Source organism: Podarcis erhardii, assembly GCF_964252035.2.
Source record: "Podarcis erhardii genome assembly, chromosome: 1".
Classification (NCBI taxonomy): Eukaryota; Metazoa; Chordata; class Lepidosauria; order Squamata; family Lacertidae; genus Podarcis; species Podarcis erhardii.
This window is the reverse complement of record NC_138497.1, coordinates 76,365,951-76,384,291: the sequence shown is the minus strand read 5'-3', so window position 1 is coordinate 76,384,291 and position 18,341 is coordinate 76,365,951. Positions and strand designations below refer to the sequence as shown.

Sequence of the window (18,341 nt, the reverse complement as noted above, 5' to 3'; positions counted from 1 at the left end):
CTATGGACTGAATTCCAAAAGGGAGGTCCACAAATCTTTTAGAAATACATGCAGCTCAAAGGTTCATGACAATAAAATAGGTGACCTAGATTGGTCACCTCTTGCCACTTCATTATGCTGCAGAACCTTTGGTAGCTGCTAGACAGAAGCTGCACATTATCATTGATCTCTGTTAAGAACATTGGATTCCTCACTGCTATATATTTGTCACAGAGTCTGCATAAATAGGCAGGGGAGAGCGTTGCAAGGCCTCCTTTGCCAAGTACTGTACTGTAGCTGGTTAACAAACTAGCAGTACTAGCAATGCTTGGAAATAATTAAATGGGGGGGGGGGAGAGACTCGGGCAGCAACCCAGATCTCTGCCTGAGCCAGGCTCCCCTTCAAAGCTGCAGAAGGGCACTAGCTCAATTGTTGCCAGAGGTGGAGTTGGGATCAGCACGTTGGCAGGCAAGTTGCCCACCCCTTATGCAGAATCTAAGGCCATTAATCAAAGGCCTTTGATGCATTGCAGCCAGCCATTCCAAGATTACCAACCTTTTGAAGATCTCCTACACAGGAGGCTGCCTTTGTCACTGCTCTGCCAAAATCCATTTGCAGCATTCTTTAAGCACAGCTGTCTAGGGATTTCTGAAGACGATCAACGATCCATTTTCCAGTGGGATCGATTTTTGTTACACACAGTAGCAATGTGAATGTGTTCACAGGTCAGTCTTTGGGATTTGTTTTTTTTTTTAAGGGAATAAATACAAAGTAGCCGCTGATTTGCTGCAGCAAGTTTTGATTGTCCTTGCTAGAACTAGCAGTTCCGTTTCTGATTTTGTTAAATTTCCCAAGCGTTCTCAAACTGCAGGATTTTGTCCCTGGGTGGGGTGCAGTGTGGAATGTGGAACATGGCTCATGGCTCTGCAAGTGTCAGGGACACCTATTGAACAGTGTCCACAACAGCATGACTAATGACTACACTTCGTCTATGCCTGTGCTATTTCACAAAGTGTTTTGATTTTATTTATTTACACAGACTTTGAAGAAATGTCTTCCTTCTTGCTCTACCATTGCAGCTGGGGAACACTTACTGAGTCTTGCAATCCCCTTGCCACAAAAATGCAAGACACCAGAAATGGAGTACACCCTGCCCATGGCAATGTGCTGTTCTTTCACGAACTTTCTGCCAATTTCCCTTCTTAGCTCTGTGAAATTTGTGTGCTCCTGGTGTCCATTGATGAAGTGCAAAGCTCCTCAGGCCCTTTTGCAAAGAGAACAAGTTCAGTTTCCCCTCTCAATCTGTGCTATTCCTTGGCCCCTGCTGTTATACCGGAGATGGGTATCATGATAGTAGTGTTGGACTGGAGCTAGCACAAGTGCAATCATTTGTCCAATGTGATGAAAAAGCCTGGGCCATGTGACAGACACAAACTGGCTATGGAACAAGATTCCCCTTCTTGACCACCCAGGTTGAACCTAGAGGAAGGGCAGCTGCCAAGACATCTGCAGTTGGTTTGACTGCAGAGGTTTAACAGAAGGTGTGTAGACTAACGGAGTCCATTTCTTAATTTTTTTAGTCTACAGAACTCTTATCCTTTGTGTCTCCTGAGACTAGCCCACAATGCAATAGGGAAGTAGGCTTATTAATGGCATCTTATCATGGTGACTGGGGGATAACTCAGTGCCACTGTGGATTGCAATAGGTAATTTTTGAGACACTTTGGGATTATTATCCAATGTATACGTTCTGCATTTTGTGCCAGTGCAGATTTTGAGGGAGTTAAAGGACAGTCTGAATCTTCAGTGCTTAGACCTTGTGGTAAATACAGTAAAGCAAAGTTAGGCTTATGGTAACAAAAAAAGTGCTCTGTGGAAAGTAATTCCTGAGTGATTTTTGCTGTGTCTATTAGTCTCTGGAACCAATTTTATTTTCTTTGTATGCTTATATAGATAAAATCCAATTTAATTTTCTCAATACACATGACTGAGGCTGATGGAAGCCAATAACACCTGATAGCCACAGGGCAGCCACCTCTGTTTTAGAGCCACTGAAACAAACTTATTTTAGGTGGATATGGAAACCTTTCCGAATATTGGTACCAAATATATGGCGAATGTCAGGTCTCAAAACTATTTTTTCACTGTAATTTTGTGTCAGCTCCTTTAAATTTATTCGAATTAAGGGAACTTCTGTCTGGGTGTTTTTATGTGGATCTCTCACACACTTAAAAGTGGGTAATGCCTTCTGGTTAACTCCATCATCCCGTCCTGATACAACCATAATTGTTTTATTGATTTTTTGTATCTACTGCTGCTTTTGGCTGCCTTGGGCATGATTCACGGAAAGGTGGGGCATAAATATTTATAGCTAATAAATAAATAATTGGTCCATGCCTCCTTATTCACCAGTTATCTCTAGTTAGCATTTAAGCCATTGTGCATTTGTATTCTTTTGTTTTCAATCTTACCTGTTTTTGTTTGTGGACATGGGTTTCTTTTTAAATATAGCACTTTAAATATTTATCTGGATAGTTCTAAGAACCTATTGCCTCTTCTAAGCTTCAATGCGTTCCCTAACTTGTACCTGCCTATAGCTCAGTGTACCATACCAATATAGAATTCATCATGCTTTCTTCCTACATGTTTGTAACCATCCCCAGCTGCGCAGGTACAAAACCTTCAACGTGCGGGGCAACTTCCATCCCACCATTATGCAGCAGGTTGTTGCCACTGAAATGGTGGCAAACTGTCGCGAAATTCAGAGAAGTCTGGGAGGTGCCGATCTGGTTTTGTGTAAGGGGGTGGGGTGGGGAAATGGCTTTTTCTACTGTTAAGACAAGTCTCTTTTGAGGTAAACTTTGTGTGAACTTGGATGGGAAGTGGAGTTGGGGGGAACATTCTAGGTGTAGTGCTATGTTAAGTGGGTTGATGTTCTGTAATTGGTTCTGATATATGGGGCGAAGTTTTATGATTGGTCAGTATTTGAGCTAGTTAGAAGGTTCTGGAATGGGCATGCTCAGTCTGGACAAAGCCTAAACGTAACTTATCCTACCCTATAAAGACCATTGCTTAATCTTTGCTAGGGGCTTCCAGCCTGACCATTATGTGTGTCCTGGCCTTCATTTGTGTGTCTGCTGGGAGCCTTTCAGATCAGAAATAAAGTGTCTTGAGGTGATTTCCTGAGTCTTCCTGTATGTCTACCTCTTAAATGGGGTCCCCTGGGAATTTCTAAAACAGTGTCATATAGAAATCTTCAGAGATTGCATTTCTCAAGCATCCCTATTCCAGCCTTTGCCAACTGGGTGGGGCTGATGGGAGATGCAGAATAACAGAATTGTAGACTTGGAAGGGACCACGAGGATCATCTAGTCCAACCCCCTGCAATGCAGAAGACCCCAAGACTGAGTGTCTCATACTCTACCAACGGAGCTATCCAAAATAACTGGAAGACATCAGGTTGGGGAAGGCTGTCCCTATTCGCATCCCGGCACTGGTTCTATGGCAGAATGTGGGCTTTCTTGGTTGGAACAGTAAAATACTGTTGTTTTAGCTGACCTGACCATTGCTCCCATCAGCTTTATTGTGATCCCCTATGAATGCTCTCATTACTCCCTCCCCCTTTTCTCCCTCCCTTGTCACTCCACACACACACACACACACACACACACACACACACACACACACATCATTAAAGAACAAAACTGACACTGGCTGTTAAAACATCTATTAGGAATTTATTACAACACATTGTTCCCAAATACAAAAGAAAGGAAAAGAAAGAGAGGGTAAAAAAGCACTGCTGTTTACAGCCTCCAGTAATAAATAAATAAAGTCAAAGCCGGGGCAGAGTGCACCACTTAGTCCTGCCAGGCAACATCCAATGTCAGCATTCCTTTAGCAGGCAGAAGGGGATGCATTTTGGTTATCATGACTCATGAGAGAGGGAACAAACTCACAGACTAGATGCAAGAAGTCTATTCCCCACCCCATCCCACCCAACCTGTAGCCCACCCTGGACAGTACTCGGAATTCAATCCTAGAAAGCACAGGGACCTCAAAACTCATTCCCCAGCCGTCCAAGGGCAACCTTTGATACTGAACTGCTCAGTTTGAGACCTATTCACTTCTTGTGTATGAGGATTTCCCCACAGACTAAGACCTTCCATTCTGCGCCTGGATTAGGGGGTTCCAACAACTCGCCCCTAATCAATCTTTGTCTGTGAATGTTTGCAAGACAGGAGACCTGGGATAAAAACATGGCTCTGAAGACAAGAGACCAAAAAGGGATTCTACGTATGCCTCCTGAGAATATAGGTAACTCAGTTTCTCTACTCCTTCCAAAAGAATTCTGAGCAACAATAAATAAATGTAAGATACTGCAATGGAAAGACCTCATTCTGCACCTCTCTTCCTCCACCTTTTGTGTCTTTTGCATTGCAAATATAGTCTGTTTGATGGCTATTCTTAATAATCTTACCTTAAACTGATTCCTACCAAGGTTGGCTAGGAAAGTACTGTGGCACAGAGGTGTCTTTACAGGAGACAAATAAGTCTTTTTGTTCACTGGAGTTTTCAGTAATACTGACATTTCTTTCCAATGCTGGGAAGGAAAATGTGTTTAGCAATATAGGAATGTTGAGACATGAGTCACCAGATGATACCTAAACACACAGGGGTTGTGCCTGATAGTTTCTGTCATCCTAAATTCATTGAGAAATTTGTGACGGAACATGGACAGCTCTTTCTCATACAGGAAAAGGCCTCAGCCCATTTATCAGGGGGTGTTTTGGAGACTTGTTCATGACCTGGAACTTTGTATAAATTATATTGTGGTTTTAGTTTTACTAGGACAATAATTTCAGTAATAATTTAATCTTAATTCACCTTTGAACTTTCTCATTAGTGATGTGAATCTCTGATCACTATTAATGTGGAAGAGGGAGAATTTTGCGTTAGCGTAACAAAGCAACTGAAGCAAGAACTCGTTTAAGATTCCTGTGTGGAAATGTCCTTACTTCTAAGGAAATCATAAGCATTTAAATCTCTTCCGGTCTGTTTGGACCAACGTAATCCCAGTTCTTGAGGTGGCTGAAAATTCTAGAGCACAGTGCCATCAAACTCAGAGTTTTTATGATAGGATTTGGAAACAAAACGCTTCATCATCGGGCACAGATGCAGGTTTGTTTGTTTTTTTATATCTCTAGGGAGAAATCTGGACTACTGAAATGTGGTCATTGCACTATAATTCTTAGGACTACTTGTGGGGGGGGTGTTTAGGGTTTGGGAAGACGTTGCACTGAAACGTTTTTTGCAGTGCAGACAAGCTCTAGGACAGTGATGGCCAAACCTGGCCCACCAGCTGTTTTGGGACTACAATTCCCGTCATCCCTGACCACTGGTCCTGTTAGCTAGGGATGATGGGAGTTGTAGTCCCAAAACAGCTGGAGGGCCAAGTTTGGCCATCACTGCTCTAGGATGAAGAAAATGTGGAATATGTTGATTCTGTATCTTTTAAAGTACTACTTAATAATTTGAAATCATTTTGGAACTCTTCTGTTGCTCCCTAGAAACTTCCGTGGAATAGAGATAGCTACTCCACACCTTTCCAAACTCCACAAGAAACTGATCTGTTCCTCCTTATAACATCTAACAACCTGACGTGCCATAGTACTGACCAGCCACTACCTACAAGGAGTCAGGGAAGGCAAAAGGGCAGTTGGAGATGGAAAAGTTCTGCATATACTCACAACAGAGAAACAAAGATCAACATACATAGAAGTAAAATTACATAATAATAATAATAATAATAATAATAATAATAATAATAATAAATACTTAAATCTATAATTCATACATTGCAATTACAACATTGATAGCTTATTATCATTAGCATTAGGATCAGGAGGAAGGCAGAAAATACCTCCTTTTAAAGGGATGGCATCCAGGAGAGGAGACAGAACAAGAGCATATGGCTACAGGAAGAAACACAGGGAAAAGGAAAAATAAATAAAACCAGAGAGCGCAGATGACAAAAGAGGTGGAGGGTCAAAGAAACATAGCACAGACTTACAAAGCGGGAGGGAAACTCAACCTATTTTTGTTGCTGTTGCAAAGAGAAGGTGCTGCAAGCCAGAAATTCACCATAGACCTGGGTGGTGCCAGCCTTAGTGTTTTGCATCTCAAGTGAGGTCAAAACAGCACATCTCCACCACTTTTTGTTTTTTAAGCTTGAGGGTTAAGAGGCAGGAAAATGATACTTCTCCAGAATCTGCCATGAAAGCAAACTGCAAACTTGCATTATGAACTCAGTGAGCCTGCATTGTCCCACAAACACTAGAGCTTGGATTTATGAGGAATTTTTTAAAAAGTTCCTGGGATATTTCATTGACATCGTACGCAAGGCCAGGTTGTTGTGCCAGAGGGTGGTTGTTTTATAGTGGGTATTTTTTTTTTTTTTTTTGCCTTACCTTTTCAATAAATCTTAAAGACCTTATTTGCATCCCGGAAGACACTTGTCTCACAGCAAATCAAATATTTTCATATAATTCTGATTGTCCGTGAGCAGAACCTATTTGCAGGCGCTAGATTCCTACTTCTGAGTTCTCACATGGGGGCTTTGGTTCGCCTGCATTCTGCTACTGAGTTGGCAATAATTCTGTGGCAGATTACTGTGTAGTTGAAGCATGAACATCAGATTAGAATTGAAGTCAGAGGTCCCCTGGAGCAATTTCCTGACTGATAAGAACTGGCGAGTTCAACTAGGGTTGCCATACATCCAGAATTTTCCAGACATAGCTGGGATTTGGCCAGCCATATGGCAGCCCATGTTGGACATGTAGATTTTGGCCAATTTCCTTTAAAAAAACTTGAAATTTAGCAAAAGAAGCTCAACAACTTTTGTGGCTGGATTTTCATTTTTTGAAATATGGCAACCCTTAGTTAAACAGCTAATAATATTTTCAGGAAAAGCTGTTCTAGGTCACCTGTGGGCTTAACCTGATCCCAATAAAGACAAGGCAAAGATGCCTTTTGAGTTCAACTAAGACAAGCATAATGGCATTTTTCTGATGTTTTCAATAGAAGGCAATGGTAGATTATTTCCTGCAGGATACATTCCACATAGGGCTATGGAAAATAGCTCAAATATGGCTTCTAACACGGTTAGAAAGGAAATAGAAAATGCAAATTTGATTTTCATAAGAAGGGTGAAGATTAAGACTGTGTCTTTCACTATTTTAAATTGCTCTTCTTTTCTTGATATTCTCTGCATTTGAGAAAATCCCCAGATTTTCACTTCAATCTCCACCAATTGTCCTAGAAATTCCTCCCGCCACTCAGATTGGCCCACTTTTTTTTTCCTGCTGAAGGGAACTGTTGGCAATTTTGCAGCTTGCTGGGAATGCTAGCCTGAATACCCACATATTCTTCCCCACCTTTTAATTCTGGAGGAGTGATTGCTCTGAAATGACAGCAGGTGGCAGCTCTTCAGAGCAAGCAACCATTCATTTTTGTCCTTCCCCACTGATGCTGTTAGTTGCTAGAATATACTGTAAGGATTGACTTTGCAGCACTGGCTGAAATCAGATTGTGAACTGAGAAAGTTTTTGTCTGACAGAATGGACTGCAGCACTTTTGTATAAATTTCAAGTGTTCAGTAGCTGTCACGAATTTGTCCTTGTGGTATTTTCTGCACCAAACTCTGCTACACTTGTAACACAGAACAGATCTCAAGGGCCCTTGGTATTCACAGAGTGCAAGTAGCACATTGTGTCACGGCAAAGATGGCAGCAGACACTGAAAAGAGATAGGATTTTCCAGGTCATCCCTGTAAAAATTCCCAAGGGACATGCTGAACACTGCAGTGCCAATGATCTGTGAACTTTCCAAGTGACTGTTTTTAATTCCTTGTGGATTTTTTGCAAAAACAACAACAACCAACCTAGGACAGCAATTTAGTTGTGAAAAGCAGAGATGCTGGGGAGTGACTGCTGAAGACTGGATTGCTTAACAGCCTTATAGATTTCATCCTTCATGTCTACTGCATACCATTTATGAAAGCAGTGCTCCATTATGAACTGTTCTGCCCTGCAGCAATATCTGTTCTAATCACCTGCATGTCTGAATGCTATTCTCCTGTTGGTCCCACAGGAAAAGAGGCACAGGATTAAGTGTTTCTCAAACTTGGGTCCCCATCATCCCTAGCTAGCAGGACCAGTGGTCAGGGATGATAGGAGTTGTAGTCCAACAACAGCTGGGGACCAAAGTTTGAGAAACACTGGTTTGAGAAACACTGGTTTAAAACATGGAGTTTCATGCTGCTAAAGGGTTAATCCACCCTTTGGATGCAATCTACTGAAGGAAATGAGGATTCTGAACTTAAAGCATCTGAAAGCATCAATATACATTAAGCACCCAGATACATTAAGTTATGGTTGAAGATGTGACGAGGGATCAAAAAGAAACTCTCAACCTAGGTAACCCATGTTTATCCTATTCCACTTCCCCCAGCCCCCACTACTCTGTCATGCTACTTTCAAAATACTATGCAGGTCAGTCGGATCACTTCTGAGCTTGCAGCATCTAATATGAAAATATTTTGGTAAAATAAGTATCATGAGGTCTCTACCTTATGTCTTGGTAGAGTACAGACAGCAATTGTTACAGTCAGGAAACAGACAATCTGATGCAAAAACATCATATTGCTGCTCCCTGTGGTTTGTGTTGGTAAGCTCTGAACCTGAGATTTTTATTTATTTTTTGTCTTGTGTAGGATTTTTTATTTTTGTAAAAAAATCACATTTCAACAAGAAAGAAAATGGGAAAAGAAATGAAGTTGCTTTTATCTCAAATAATTTTTTTTCTCATTTAAAAGCTACACAAACAACCCTGAGGTATTGGCTCAAAAAACCAGCATGTGATAAGAAAGGAGCAAATGCAAAATCAGTTACACAAAGAGAAAAATGTGCTTTCGGCTTTAAGAGAGATGGCTCTAGGCCTGTGTTCCAAAAGAAGGAAGCAGCATTGCAGTGCCTCTGCCAGGAGCTGTTGGGGGAATGTGTTGCTACTCCTCAAAAGGGAAGAAGACCAGTGTGGCCAAAGAGCGAAAATGTTCTTCCCTCCCACTTTTGTGTTTTTGACTGGGAACCTTTGCCCTATTAGCTGAATTATCAACACTCTACTGATTTGCTAACTCATTCTCCTGCTCAAGCCCCCAGGGTCAGACTCCCAAACTTTAGGAGATGAGGCCAAATATTCAGAATGTGAGAGGGATCGACCCTTGGTCAGCTGCAAATGTCCATACTAACCAGAAACACTGGCGCAGCAGAAGCCCGTTGTTGCAGCACCTTTTTGGCCCAAGATGGTCACAGTGCCCTCCTCTGACCTGAAGGACTCTAGAAGCCCTCATGCAACTAGAGTCTCCCTAACTCCATTGGATCCATTGCCTGTCAAAGCAGGATGGGCCCCTTTAAATGAGAATCCTCTCACCCAAAGTAGAGTTGGTTACACAGAGCTGCAGCTCCTACATAAGGTTCAGCATGAGGCTGAATAGTGCCGAGACAACATCTGAGCTCTGCTCTGAGTCTCCAGCCTGCTGTCCAGGGAGCACTCACCTTGCCAGAACCTAGACCTTGCCTTGCCAGCTTAGTACCTGCTGGAACCTAGACCTTTGCCTTGTGGGTTGGAGCGACCATACTGCTGAGGCCATCACTTGGAGCAGAACAAGAGACCAATGTGAACAATGTGGCCTCCAAAAAATACTTTGTGCAGCAGCGTCGTGCAAGAATGGTAATATTTCACAGCTACATACCACATAGATCAGTCTAATCACATGGACAGATTGCAACCATGAACGTGATTCGCTGGGGTTCGACTCTCCATGCGACTGGGCCCATCTGCACAGTTGGTGATTTACAAATGTTACCACCTCTGTAGAGAGCCTTCACTGCACAGCAACCTTCCTAGCAACTACACAAAAAAAGACCATCATGTTTCAACCTGCCCTTAGGTTCAGCCTTCCCCTGACCCCAGGTGTTGTTGGATTACATCTCTCATCATCCCAACAAGACCTGGGAACCCTAGGGTGGGCAAGGCTGCCTTAGTTCAACTAGGGGGAACAGGCTCCAGCTCATCCTCATCCAGGGCCAGCCCCAATATGAAACGGAAAGAAGCAGCCACTTCAGGCAGCAGATTTCTGCCATTAAAGAGTGACTTAAGTGGTGTACTTTATTCTTATACTTTTTACCATTGGGATGAGGTGGGAAGATATGGATTATCCATTTCAAGGGTCAAAATACCTTGGGTTAACCCTGTCCTCTTCTCTGTCTTTTGGTGTATATCTTTAGAAAAGTGTCAGGAGAATCTTTCTTCCCCATCTCCGAAAAAAGGAAAATTAATCCTGTGCAGGAGGATTTCTTACAGCCAACCATTCCCCCATGAAGTATGCCAGTGGGGATCTCAGGACTAGGTTTCTTTTGTGGGTAATATCACAGCCAATGAACACTATTTCTCAATGATAAGACAAATAGGTTCTATAGCCAAGCTAATCTCCTTGTGAACACATCAGTTGGAAGATGACTGCTGAATGTGGGAGAGCTGGGAATGGATCAGTGGGTCCTTTGCACTACAGCTGAAATACTTTCTATCTTTCCTAGAACTTCCTTTCTCAAAAGGCTGTTCAGTTTGGTCTTTTACTGGTCTTTATATTTGTCTTTGGACTGTTTTCTCATTGGCTGATTTGCATTCGTTATGAAGTCTCTGTATGGCAGCAGCTCCCTGATAGAAAGTGAACATGTACTTCAGAGTAGGCACAAATTTATGATGGAGAACTGAAGCTGGGAAGAAATTCCTGCTTGCAGCAGTAAGTGGACACTTCCTTACAGTGGGATGGATCCCTAAGAACCTTCAATGATTTCCCCCCCCTCTAGTACCACAATAACAGAATGCATTCAGCTGGCTAAAGCCATCCTTTGCCAAGGTTTTAGGCATCAAGTATCTCCCTAACCACTTCCACAAAACCTGATGGAGACTGGGTTGAACACTATTTGAAAAGAGCAGCATCTGAATGGCCATTCACCATAATCCACCCCCCTTCGGAAGGGCAGGGAATGGCCTATTTGTCACCATCATTCATCTGGGAGATATCCTGGGCTGCTGGAAAGGGACTCATCCTCTGGGAATTTAACCCTCAGGTCCAATACATTTCCTCTAGAGAGAAAATTAAAAAGAAAACCCAATACTCATCAAGCTCTCTTGATGCCCCTTCCTGACTTTAGAACAGGACTCTCCTTCTCTTATAAAGGAACCCCGTGATACTCCACCCAGACCCAGGAAGAGAAAGGTTTTATGGCTTTGATTGCAGATGCGACAGGTGTAGGAAGTAAAGAAGCATTAAGAAGGATTCCTGGCTCAGTTTGTGTTGAACATTTTCTCACTTTTCTTTTTAAATAAAAGTGCACGCACATGCATTCTCTCTCTCTCTCTCTCTCTCTCTCTCTCACACACACACACACACACACACACTCTCACACACACACAGATTTCTCATCCCACTTTTTGGGGTGTCTGCGTCACTGACGTGAGTTACAGAAGGAGCCGCAGGCCTAGGATATTGCTTTGAAACTCGTGTTTCAGATTTAAATACCATACACAGTAAAAATAGAGCTGATAAGTACCGCCCCTACATTGTCTGAAAATCATTGCCAGAATGAACAGCTTCAAATAAATTAAAAAGAAAAGTTGAAATATTATTTGTCTCAATAAAAACTGTAGTAAAACCATTTAAACTTTTTTCTTTGTGTTTCTCTCTCTCTCTTATATTATATATAATATATATTTATATATGTATAGGGCTGCCGCAGTGCAGCATTTAAGAATTCTAGCCAGAGAAACACAAGAGGAGCATGCTCAGTATGGGAAGGGGGACACACACCTAGGGAAGCTATTGAAATTTAGCCCCTCCAGGTTTCTGCAGCCCAATCTGGGAAGGAGCCACCCACAGATAATGTCCCACCCTGATGGAACAGGAGGGAAGCTCTCCTCCTGTAATGGGAGCGGGTGGGTAATATCAACAGTTGCTAATGTACTCTCACAAGAAAAGAACCTGCTTCCCTTTAGACTTCCCCCACTGCAAACCTGCAGATCAAACAACAATAATCTTCTTTCAATGAAAAAAAAAAAGCTTTTACATCAGTGGAAGTCTTTACAATGTTAATATCTCCCCTGTTTCTCTTTCACCCCACCTTTGAAGTTACACCTCAGCTCTCCCCTTCCCCCTGCCTTTTTTGGGGGGGGCGGGCAGGCAGAGAGAGCACTACATGCGAAAGGAAGGAATCCAGGCTTTAAAGAGTTAATACACCCTCCACCAGCCAAAAAAGGGAATGCGGTGTGGTTTTGCCTTGGTGGTGGAGGTAGGAACATAAAAGGGAGGGCACCAAGCATGCACCGTTATGTTTCCTGACTTTGGATTCGTTTAGCTTTGCCTTTGCTTCAGCATGTGTGCCCTTTGGAAACGCACACAGGCATATAAATAATACCCTCCCCTCCCCCTTCCCTCTCCCTAGTTAAATATCTCGCCAGCCTCCCCCCTCCCCACCCACCCACTGATGCACACGCAACTTGCTCTCAGATCTCACAAGGTGAGTGTCAGGACACCTCAATGATTTCCATGCTGCCCGAAAAGCTAGACTGTTTGCTGATTTTGCCCAGGTCTTCCCGAGACCTGCTCTCCGACAGGGTCTCCTCGAACTCCATCTGGCAGCTCCTGCGCTTGAACTGCTTCTCGGCCGCGGTGTCCTCGTGCCAGCTGTGCCGCACGTCCCGCGGCTCGCCCCGCTGCTTGTCCCTCAGCCTGATCTCGCAGCTCGCCTGGATTGTGCTGCAGCTGAAGGAGGAGTAGGTGGCGGCGCCGGCAAACAGAGTCCCGCTCCCGCTGCCTTTGCTGCCCGCCGCCGAGTCTGTGCTGAAGTACCAGGGGTTCTCAGAGGAAGGGGTGCTGGGGGACTCCAAGTGCACCCCCCAAGTGCCGGTGGGGGCCGGGGTGGCGGTCGGCTGCTGCCCCACACCGGGGAGGCCCGCCCGAAGCGTCTGCTTGAGGCTGTCCTCCACGCTGGCGCTCTTGTGCATGGCGCACACCCCACTGAAGTTAAGGCTCAGCCCGTGGGCAGGGGAGCCGGCTTGGTGCCTGTGCTTCCGTCTCTGCCGTACTTTGGCCTCGAGGAGGAAGTCGGGCCCGCTGGGCCAGTCCGGGCTGTCTGGGACAGGGGAGAACTGGCATGTGCCGTTGGGACCTGATGGGCTGTCCAGCTTGCACAGCTTGGGGGTTTCTCCTGCCTCTGTTGGACCTGGAGGGTCCTGCTGCCTCCGGCTAGGGGTGTAGGCTGACTTGATGTCCAGGGAGAAGGAACGCTTCAGCCGGTTGGTGTCTTGGATGCGCTCCGAAGACAAGTGGAGGCCACGGAGCCCTTGTTGCAGTGCTGTAGGCGAGACAACCTTGGAGACTCCCGCTGGCTTCTCGGAGTCAAGTGAGGAGGTCTCCGAGGTTGTGCTTCTGAATAGCTCCTCAGCCTTTTCTGAGGTAGACAGAATCTGGTGCCTGCAGCCTTCAGGGGCTTCTGGCTGGTCTTGCTGGGATTCTCCTTCGCCCTTCTCCCCTTGGGCCTTCAGAGCCTTGAGCCGCTTCAGGCTTCTCTCATACTCTAGGAGCTGACCCAGGAAGTTGAAGTTGGGTGAGATGGAGGGACGCCGGTCTTTTACAAACCTGTTGGGGCAAACGAGACAGCTGCAGTTGTTACTGGGCCCTTTCTTACTTCTAAGGATTTGGGCGCGGGATGCTGCAAGAATTGTATGATTCAATGCAGCACTGGAAATCGGCTGGATCTGTCCCCCCCCCCACATCCTGGGACATCAAGGAGTAGGGGTGCAATGTGATGCTTTAAAGATTGCTCCTTGTTCATGCAATGGTCATTTCGGACAACCTTAAGACTCACGGCAGTAGCCATGGGATCTGTCTGTGGATGTTGGCTCCTTGTCCCCATTCTGCCACTGCCACATGTCACACCAAGGTGTTTCTTTTCTTTCTTTTCCTTCTTTTTTTGCATGTTGCCACTAACAGCTAAACACTTACGTCTGCTGTGAGCCTGCTGGCACATGCATGGGGACCAGCTGGCAACAGGCTGGGAGCCAACCTGCAGATGAGATTCAAGTGGCAACTACAAGCCTGACAGTCATGCAAACCAGCCTGGTAAGCTTACACTGAAGAAACTGGCAAATGAGTAACTGAAAACACAGCACAGGTAGATTATGGGAGGTATCTAACTAAGGTATTATCAGACTAGACCTACTGAAGTTAATGGACCTGAGATAGTCACGTCCATTGATTTCCATGGGTTTACACCTGGTAGGACTATGATTGGAATCAACCCTATAATGTATATGGCACTATGTTCTTTCATGCTTATTAGCCAGTACCCTTGAATGAGACACATGGAAAGTATGCTTCATGATAAACGGCACCACTTTAAACAAAAAAACCACACCCCAAAGTCAAATGCAAAGAAAAACATTAGTGCCCTCTCTTTCAGAAAGCAACTTACCTGTAGGCATCATCTGAAGACATCCCCATGGTCTTCATGATGTATGCAATGGCAATGGTGGCCGATCGGGAGATCCCTGCCAGGCAGTGAACGATCACCTGGCAGCTGGACACCTTGGCCTTGTCTGCAGCAGGAGAAAACAGCCTTCAGGTCGATATTCTGGGACTCTACTATCGACGTTGTTCTGAACAACAAAGAGACTTGCAGTGCCTCAAAGGCTCAAAGATTTATGGCAGCATAAGCTTTTGTGGACCAGAAGCCCCTTCACAAAAGCTTGAACAAGGCACCACAAGTGTCTTGGTTGTTTTTCCTGCTGCATGCTAACACAGCTACCTCTCTGGAAATGACTCTGAAGGAAGATGCTTTTAAACAAAATTGGAAGAGTAAATATAGAGGAAAAACACAAATCTAAATGGTTTAAGTAAGTCAAATATGTGCAACCAAGAAGTGGAAGCTAGAAACCATGAGTTGTTTATTTGGCTTCTTGGCTTGTCAATAATGTTGCTGTTTTATCTGATGAGAAATAGTGGAGGGACTTCCTGGCCTGCAATGGGTTGCTAATAAAGCACCGGATTATTATTCTTTTTTAAAAAACAAACCATTCACTAGTATATGCTTTAAAGAGACTTTTTTTAAAAAAAATTCCCCACCCTCTCTATTTGCTAGGAAGAAAATTACTATTTGAACTCCCAGTCTCATTTAATCAATCATCTTTGGAACCAGAAAGAGCATAGTTGTTGTTAATAAAGAAAAGCACCTTGATAGAGCAAGAGACATTTCTTTCTGTAGCAGCAACTGTTCTCCCAAGTGGTGTTAGCTATACCTCAGGTGATGCTATGGGTTTACAATGGTCTTGGTAGCTTTGCTGTCTGGGGACAGGATGGTTGTTTTGTACAAAGGGAGAAAGTGTGCCTCCCAAGGGCAGACTGAGTGTTTTGAACACATCAGAGTTAAACAAAAAACAAAAACCAGAAGTCCGTGCATGTGCATGGGGGAAAATGAACCACGCAGCCACTATTGCAGCAACCAAGGTTACAGCCCAGAAGAACTAATGAACTGCCCCAAATGTGGCTGGTCCGCAGTCTTACCAATGAATTCAATGGACTTGTCCAGCCAGGGCAGAAGCTTCTCACAGTAATTGTCATTGACTGGAATGCGCATGAAGTGACTGTCACATATGAAATCTGGCTTGGGACAAGAGTTGCTGGCGTTGAGGACATAGCTTATCCCATTCTGGGTCATCAGGTCCTGAGAGAGAGAGAGAAAGAGAGAAGCAATGGATGTTTGGCAGTCCAGTGTAGGATGTTTTCACCCATTCTTCCAGAGGCCCTGAGGATGTCATTGCCTCCTCTTCTTTCTCCTCCATTGGCTACTAGGCTGCCCAGCCTGCAATGTATGGCTGTGCTATCACAGAGGGGGCTGTTTGGGCCGCCAGCTGGGCACTGTTGCCTGAGGTCAATGAAGATTCAGTAAAAACCACTGGCTGCTGCCAAAATGAAAAAAAGCAGGACTTCTGTAGGGAAGCCAAGACTCACTTCTAAAAGCAGAGTTTTACAGAAAATATCCAGAGCTAAGTTCTTTGGGGTTCCCACTCATATTCCATTCCTCCTGTTTTCAGCTACTGATGCCCAATGCTATGCCCGCCCCCCCCCCCAGAGTTCTGTGGCTCCATTTTCCAAATAGTCTCTGTGTAATAACTCTCACCTCGGTCCCTAGGAGCCAGCCTAGCTCCCGAGCTCACATTCCTGGCATTTTTCTCCCCCATTCCCTTCTACTCCCTGTGTAAAATGTTCCCCCTTCCCCTCTCAGTGTTTCTAGTTCTGGCGCTTCTACCTAACCCTCCCCCCAAGGCAGGAATGCCCAACTGGCTCCCTCCTGCCCAGGATTTGTGCCCACTGGTATGTTCACAACAACTGCGGTTTCTTTCTTCTTCTAACTTGTATTATTTTTTCTTTCAATGAAATTCTCTTCCCCGATGTGATATCATAGCCCAAGCATTCTGGTGTCCTTTGAGAGGATGCTGCCTGTTCCCTTCCCTCTCCAACTCCCAAAGCAGATCTTTGTCCATTTGGGGGCCTGCTCAAAGGGTTCTTTGCTTGCAGATGTGGGCTGCCGTTCCCTACACTCTCCCTTGCCCTCACCTCACCATCAGTCACTGTTGAATGCCAAGCTTAATACCTCATCCTCTGGCTCTGAGGCTGGACATGGAAGAGTTGAGGTCAGTGTTATTCTTTAGCTTGGCTGGCACTGGGCTCTGGCAAGAAACAGCTGGCTCCCCTGTCATAAAGATCTCTCAGGGTCAACGTTGCAGTTTTGATGCTCCTGCTGCTAATGTCCTTAGCACTTCAAAAGGGAGCTCACGTCTATAGCTCTGTTTTGCTGCACAATTCAAAAATGGCCTACCCCTGTCCTGATCAGACAATATACAGCAGGGGTCAGCAAACTTTTTCAGTGGGGGGCTGGTCCACTGTCCCTCAGACCTTGTGGGGGGGCCAGACTATATTTTGGAACAAAAATGAATGAATTCTTATGCCCCACAAATAACCCAGAGATGCGTTTTAAATAAAAGCACACATTCTACTCATGTAAAAAGACCATCTGCGGGCCGGATTGAGAAAGCGATTGGGCTGGATCCAGCCCCCAGATGTTAGTTTGCCTACCCATGATATAGTTTCCCACACAGGTGACCCACCTGCTCTCCCAAGTCTTAAGGGGAAGGGTTTCTTTAACGCAAGCTACACCTCCCTCCCTCCCTCCCTCCCTCCCTCCCTCCCTCCCTCCCTTCACTTCTTCTTCTTTACATGATGTACCTTATTTAAGACATCTTTCTGGGAGCCTAGGTAGAGATGAGGCAAGATGCGAGTTGGGCCAACATTGGCCACTGGCATGCATGGCTGGGAGATGCTCATTGGCAGGATAGCAGTAGGTTTCCCTTCGCAGAGTCCTGGGAAGCAAGATGAGAAGGTGGCAAAGCCCCCTGGAGAAAGAGAATGGAGGGAATAATGTTATTCAGCAACTATCCCCATTTTCCCACAAACTGATTTTTATGAAAATTCTGCAGATAGGGAACTGAATCAGAGAACTGGAAGCAAAGTCCCAAAGTCAAATAATGACCCTGTGGTAAAGAGGACAATTAAACCCCATTCTTCCACACTGAAGGGAAACCTTATATTTTATTCTCACATAATATAAATGCATAATGTTACATATTAAGACCCTAAGCTCCCACAAGAGCATTAGATACTAGATGCATATAAAAGCAAGCTCCTTCGCCGTTTGCCTTGGTTACAGATGATGGGCTTCTGGTGCCATGTCCCCTTCTGTCCTCTAGAGGACGGGAAAGGCAACAATTCTATTCATTAGCAAAAATAAAAATAAAGCAACACTCTTGGGGATAACACTGGACCTCTGCTGACACAGATTGTCTGGGTGTGTAAAATTCATCTTTTTATGATTAGTCCCTAGAATCTATAAACTTCCCTGCTCAGTTACCTATTACAAAGACAGGCGTTTCCCTGGCATCTAATGAAAGGCTAGAGAACCTGTGATCCCTCCAGGTAGTGTTGCACTACAACTCCCATCATTCCTGACCACTGGCCACACTGGCTGGGGCTGATGGTACTGGAGTCCATCATCAGCATTCCCACCCCTGCTTTTAATGGCTTTTAAACCCGCCTCCCTTGTCACACTTGGCTCACTCCTTTGTTGCAGTCCTGCCGTCTGCCCCCAACCCTTGGTGCATGAAGCATTGTGTGTGGTCTCTCTGC

General features: G+C 44.7%; 1 protein-coding gene across 4 annotated transcripts in view; it reads right to left on the bottom strand.

Annotated features, from left to right (window-relative positions):
- Window positions 1-3,697: 3,697 nt before the first annotated feature.
- The window catches only part of DUSP8 (dual specificity phosphatase 8), an 80,211-nt gene continuing 65,567 nt past the window's right edge, over window positions 3,698-18,341 (bottom strand). For all 4 annotated transcript variants that reach the window (XM_081840821.1, XM_081840823.1, XM_081840822.1 and 1 more), the window contains 4 exons: window positions 17,385-17,551; window positions 15,663-15,822; window positions 14,575-14,698; window positions 3,698-13,739 (listed from right to left, as the gene is read on the bottom strand). In XM_081840821.1, the coding sequence (XP_081696947.1) occupies window positions 12,626-13,739; window positions 14,575-14,698; window positions 15,663-15,822; window positions 17,385-17,551 (1,565 nt within the window). In that variant the 3' untranslated portion in view covers window positions 3,698-12,625. The remainder of the gene's footprint in view (window positions 13,740-14,574; window positions 14,699-15,662; window positions 15,823-17,384; window positions 17,552-18,341) is intronic.